At 38.8% G+C, this 6,155-nt stretch overlaps 1 protein-coding gene across 1 annotated transcript; it reads right to left on the bottom strand.

Annotated features, from left to right (window-relative positions):
* Window positions 1-1,117: 1,117 nt before the first annotated feature.
* LOC140952523 (large ribosomal subunit protein mL63-like) lies at window positions 1,118-6,102 on the bottom strand. Its single transcript, XM_073401947.1, has 3 exons — window positions 5,983-6,102; window positions 2,757-2,871; window positions 1,118-1,425 (listed from the first exon to the last, which is right to left on the bottom strand). Exons 1-3 carry the CDS (start codon window positions 6,036-6,038, stop codon window positions 1,249-1,251), a joined length of 348 nt encoding a protein of 115 aa, XP_073258048.1. The 5' UTR covers window positions 6,039-6,102; the 3' UTR covers window positions 1,118-1,248.
* Window positions 6,103-6,155: the final 53 nt, after the last annotated feature.

Genomic DNA, 6,155 nt, shown 5'->3' with positions numbered 1-6,155 from the left:
TGCTCCCCAGCATGGCGGTTTTGTACCACGTGAATGGCTAGCTGCAAACGGCCTATTCGCGAGCTGAGCAAAAATTCAAGTACAAGTAAAAACCAAAGATGAAATCAGGGAAACACTTATGCGGACAAAATCAAGACTAACCTTGACCTACTTATGAAACAAAAACTAAACTTAAAAGATGAGACAAATCCGTCCTAAAAATAACTTTCAAAATACTTCACAACACATACATCATATTTTTTCTCAAAATAAACTTTCAGCATAAACGTATAATTCGGCGGGTCGTTCGGTTTAGTTTTTAGTTTACCCTTTACCGCTCTCTTGAATTTATTAACTCCACAATGACAAAGCAGGTGTCGCGTTTCCTCTAGGCCTTTGCTTACCATTAACTTATGAAGGTGGTACTTACTAGCATTTCTCCTATTCTCTAATCAAGATTGACTTTCTGATATTGAGGCCTGCATTTGTTCATTTGTTCTTTCACTATATCACAAAGGACACTGACAACAAATTTAGATTACCAAGTAATTTTTACTTGAGGGGGCACGAGAAGGAATTTAAGTAAATTTCTAACTCACTCAAAGTTAAAACAATATTTCTGTTCTCTTCCTGAAAAAATAGTCTACCCGATACGTATATCGTGAAAAACAGACTACAATCATCTCCAACAGCTTTCTCCAACCGAGAATAACGTCGGCGCACTCCTAACTAGCCTGAGAAAACAGACTACATTCCACGATGCCACCACTGGTTTCCCCGCAAAATGACGTCTAAGAGACAAGCGCAGAAATTCCATTCTAGACTACGAGTAGTGAAAATCACAAGTACGTGAAAATCACCCCACGCGAGAAAAGGCGACACCGGTGTCATCTTTTCTCGCGTGGGGTGATTTTCACGCGCGCTCGCGTTTCGCTCTCTCTACTATCCCTGAGAAAAAATGGGGGACTACTCGTAGTCTAATTCCATTCGGATGACGTTCACTACTCAGATCTGGGTGGTTCTTCTGATTAGTCGTGTCGCATGGGAAATTTGTTTCAACCAATCAAAAGTACTACCCAGATCTTAGTAGTGAACGTCATCAGTGTGGAATTTCTGCGCTCGTTTCTCAGACGTAATTTCGCGGGGAAACCAGTGGTCGCGTCGCCAAATGTCGGCTGTTTCTCAGACTAGCTTCTGGCATATTACAGCTAGCACGGACAGACTTCTTCAAAGGGATGAAAACACTGTATGCCTGAAATGCAAGCAAGTTTATTCATGTTGAGTTCTTGCGACATCCAAATGTTGCAAAATTCCTTTCGGTTTGCTTTTCTGAGTTTCAAACGCACGAATGGCACCCATCTTCTTGTCCTTGTGGGTTTTTACAGCTTCTTTGAACATTTTCCACTCTTTTATTTTCCTTTCCTGGGAATGGCCCGCTTCTTGAGGCTGTGAAAAGTGGAAAAGCTATCGTTATCACAATAAATCAAACGAAGTTATTAACTGAGCAATACATCGAACACCAGAAGGAGTGTTTCTCTAGATTTCCAAACATGCCTTGCCGTAGGTCAAGAAAACGATGCGCGTTAAAATTGTTACTGTCGGGAAATTTAAAAATTAAAGGGATGCGTATTAAACGTTTAGTCAATTTTGTTTACTTTTCCGACCTTTTACCGATTACTCGCTACAGAACCCGCCGTTAGCAAGAAAATTATCGTCTAAATGACAACATTAGAGCTACAGAAAAACAAAATATTTCTCCCGACGTTATCGTTAAAATTTATAAACAACACAGATAAACTTTGAAAAAAAATCAGGGTGAACAATTCTGCCAAGTTAGGCGAATGGTTGTTGGCTGTTTTAAGTAATAGAGGATATTACATGGCCAGTGGAGAGAAGAATATGTGTTGAAAACGCTCACTCGTGAAACATTTTGCAACACGACAAGAGATCTGGGTTTTCATAGGACACTTTGCAGAATTACATGAACAAGAGTTTATGGGACAACGCCGAAAAACTAACGAGGATTTTATAGCATTACATGTATCAGACACACTTGACAATCTGGACGTTCAGGACTGTGTTCTAGCTGTGCCCAGTAGTCCATGGCAACTTACTTTTGCTCTAGGGCAACAAGGAAAACTTAGCTTTTTTTAGAAATCCTATGCTGGCCACCCTGGATTTAACAGGTTCAGAGCACTGGGCTCCCTTTAATTTTTCTTAGACCACAGAGTTGATGAATGTTGTTTTCATCTTCCCTCAAATTGCACACCAATTTGTGGAGAGCAGCAAATTTGTGTTATTGTCGACTATGTACTGATGGGGGAAGAGGGGTACGGTGGGTACTGCCATTATGGGCTATATAGGTATGCACCGCTGTGAAGGGTATGGTTTTCAAGCAGTTTACTGTGGGAGAGGGTATATAAATCAGAGAGTTTGGGTCTACATGTAGATATCATTTTTCATTTAAACTGATCAATTGGCTGAAGATTTTATTCTACATTAGGGAAACCGGGAATTGCCACTCAAGAATACAAAAAAATCAAAATCGGTTTTGTTTTGCCTGGACTGTGCTAGTGACCTCATTAGTTTCTGGAAAACAGCAACTCTAGGCTGGGGGGGGGGAGGGATTTGGGGAGTTTAGTCTAGTACAGGGTAGCAAAATTCACTTGAACTAGCTCTGGTATAGGATAAGGGTTCTAGGGTTCCAGGGTCCCAGCAGCACATCCCCACCCAAAAAGTCCTAAAGTACCTCCTCCCGGGTATACAGTGTCTCTTACCTGTGTTAGAAAAGGAACTGCTGTTAGACTGTCTATGTATGAAAGTCTTCTCTCCAGTCGAGCTTTCTTTCTCCTCATAGTAGCGGGATTAATTTGCCTAACAAGCCTGTTTCTCCTGTTATTAAAATACACAAAATTATGAATTATATCACAGTTAGTACTCTTTCTTGTCACTGACACCTTTTGAAATTGATTTCAATGCTAGGTAATTATCTTAAATTTTCAAAAGTTCTCACTCTAAACCATTGGCAAAACACCAAGTTCATGGCAGCTATTTTGTTTCTGTTGTCAACATCACACATTCTCCACTCACAAGGGAGGGAATATTGGTCACAATTATCCCAAGATAGTGAACCAGTCAGATTGCTTAAACCACCAAGATCACTTATGGTTTATACTTAAATAGAAGAAAAGAATTAATGCATCCTATGTTTGCAATATGAGGTGTTTAAATATACAGTCAACTCTCTTGTAAGCGACCACCCTTGGTGCACGACGAAGTGGTCGCTTACGGGAAGGTTGTCCATGGGAAAAATCAAGAAAATAAGCTCAAACTGAAATGGTCAACATAACATAACATAAAGTTATTACCTTACAAGCTAAAAGCTAGGCAAATAGACACCTGACAATAATCTTATACATCAAATAGCACTTGGGAATGTTGAAACTTTGTACATAAAATTTTGCATTAATGTCACAATCCACTATTTTACCCATAGATTGTGTAACAGCCATTTGCTACAATCTGTCAGCAACCTTGGTCAGTACTATCTGTAAGCGCCAGGAATGTTTTCCGTTACCTTTATAGTATTTTTATGTTCGCCGCGTTCTTAGTTATTTTTGTGTTTGTGCCTTTAGTGCTGTTGTTTGGTTCATTAGTTTTTCATTGTCCGCGTAGCTTTGTCCTTCGTGTTAGGTTTTTTCTGCATATCGTATATTTAGCTTTTATTGTAATTTTTTGCATCAGTTCTTCGTTTAGCTGCGCTTGGTCCGGTCAGTACAGTTTAATGTTTGGGTTTTGCTCGTCCTAGTTTTTCGTCCTTATCTCGCTATCGTCTTGTAAGTATCTCGTTTGTTTCATTCACATTTCTAGATTGCCTTATTGCTTTCTTTCAGTTTGTAGGTTGTTTGATCTTGACTTTGTATTTGTTTAATTGTTATTTTTCAGTACCGCTGTACTTCGTTATACTTCACATCGGTTCACTTGTTTCCCTGCACCAGTTGTCGAATTTCTAGAATAAAGTTTGTGTGTTAAAAACTTTAGCGCGTAAAGGCTGCGACTATACTATCAAAACAGGAACTTTTGTGACATTCAAGGGATGTTTTTTTTTTACTATCATAATCATACAAACACACACAGATTTTTTATTGTGTTTTGACGTAAAAGCTCGTGGGTAGCTAAGCTAATCTAGGTAGGTCATGTTTACAGGAAATAAATACAACTAAATACAACTAAAAGTAACAAGAGAACTAAAGAAACACTTTCACTTTGTCTCCCATAAGTCAACGAAGAAAAAAAGAAATGTTCTTAACTAGCCTAACAACAAATACACAGATGCGAGAATGTGGAGATCATACATGATCGTGCCCGGTAGTCACTTGCGGGAAACAGAAAACGAAAGAATATGTCAAATTTCTGTTTGAAAAACGTGGTAGCAGTCATTAACTATTTATGAGAGAGTTTTTGAAACAGTATTTGACTGAGAAACAAAACAGTCATTTACTTACTTACGCAGGACCATTGCTTACCAGAAGTGGTCACTATAAGAGAGATGATTGCATACATATACATAATTTGTAGTAATCGCTAGTAATGGCTAGCAGTAAACTGATTCCTTTAAGTTATTAACCTTCAGTCGCCATGCCTGGCCAGCGGTTTTGGGTATTTGAGTATTTGCATCTTTTTTATTCAGGTATACGGTATTTTGGTGTCACAATACAGGTATAGGTCAGTACCTTGTTTTCCTGAAGTTTTGGTATTTGATACTTAGACACAAGTTTTTGAATTTTTTCATATATGAATGTACTTGACACAGTTATCAAATATCCTCACCAGAAGTTCGCCAGAGGCTGGCAAAGGAGGGAACAGAAAAAGCTCATGATCAATAGCCGTGCACCAAAAGTTGTACACTGTTTCTGGGTTTGTTATCTCTCAGTAAACTGACGAATCGTTTTTAGGTAAATGGTATTATGTTTAAGGCAATTTTAGGGGCTGGTATTCAGTATCATAGCCTGCAAACACAGACATATTTCTGGTCATCACTTCTCTCCACCTGAAAAGTAACGACTGTGTACCAGAGCAGCTAAATGATTTCTGAGATATAAACCTTTTGCTTTGTTGTTGAGCGATCAGAATATAGGATAAAAGTAAAGCTCCAGTGACTCCTTACAACCTCGTGAGCTTGCATGTCTAGGTTTTTGACAAGATTTTTCAAATAACCTTTGGATCAGGATTTTCCAGACTATAAGCAAGATTCCCTGCAATGTTCACTGTTGTTCACATTTATCGTTTTGAACATGATCAAAACAGTAAGGTGTGATACATCATTGAATCCATAGGCAAATAAAAATATCCCCCTAATCTCTTCTTCAATATGAATCAGCTTGGTGCTTATTTCATCAATCGGTTCCACAATCCTGGCAAATTAACTTTTGTACACTAACCATCCAGTTGTTTTGAATTGTAAACATATCCACCGTGCATGAATCATGCAAGAACTCTCACGACTTAGTTCTTGGTGTTTAAGAGCTACACTGTGATTGGCTGATAATGTCCTACAGTTGTATGTCACAGAAATCATTGGGTGGCTCTGGTTCTAAGATGTTACTTTTCGGGTGGAGAGAAGTAACATCCCAAAATGTGTCTGCGTTGGTCTGCGTTTGCAGGCTATCAGTATCAAAGATTTTTTTTTTAAGGCGCACTGTTATCTGATGAGGAAATATCGGCTATATTGGTCTCTCAATACCCCCCTGGGCGGGCCTGATTCACATTTAAAGCACTATTTTTTTTTTCCTCTTCCAAGAAAACCAAAATGACGTTCGTACATAATGATACGCACAAAATATGTTTATGTTTTCATGTCAGATAAGCTTAAAATAACATCACTATGTTGCTAACTTCGACAGGCTTCACAAAATCAGCTAACAGCTACAGGAAGATGAGGGTATTACGACTAATCAGAGCTCTGCATAAACTTCACGATCTTAAGGCTGTAGGTTTTCTTACCCTGCAAATAACCTTCCAGGCGTCCACCGCCTACATAGCACTGTTGTTAGCCACATAATAACTCGTGAAACTTCATGCAGTGCATGAAAGAACAAGATGGCAACTATTGTTCGAGAGGGGACTAGTACGTAACTACAAAAATACATGTTACATGAAGTACCATATAGGAAATC

This window comes from Porites lutea, chromosome 11 (assembly GCF_958299795.1).
Source record: "Porites lutea chromosome 11, jaPorLute2.1, whole genome shotgun sequence".
In the NCBI taxonomy this organism is placed as follows: Eukaryota; Metazoa; Cnidaria; class Anthozoa; order Scleractinia; family Poritidae; genus Porites; species Porites lutea.
The sequence above is the reverse complement of the archived record's forward strand: the minus strand, read 5'-3'. Positions and strand labels throughout refer to the sequence as shown.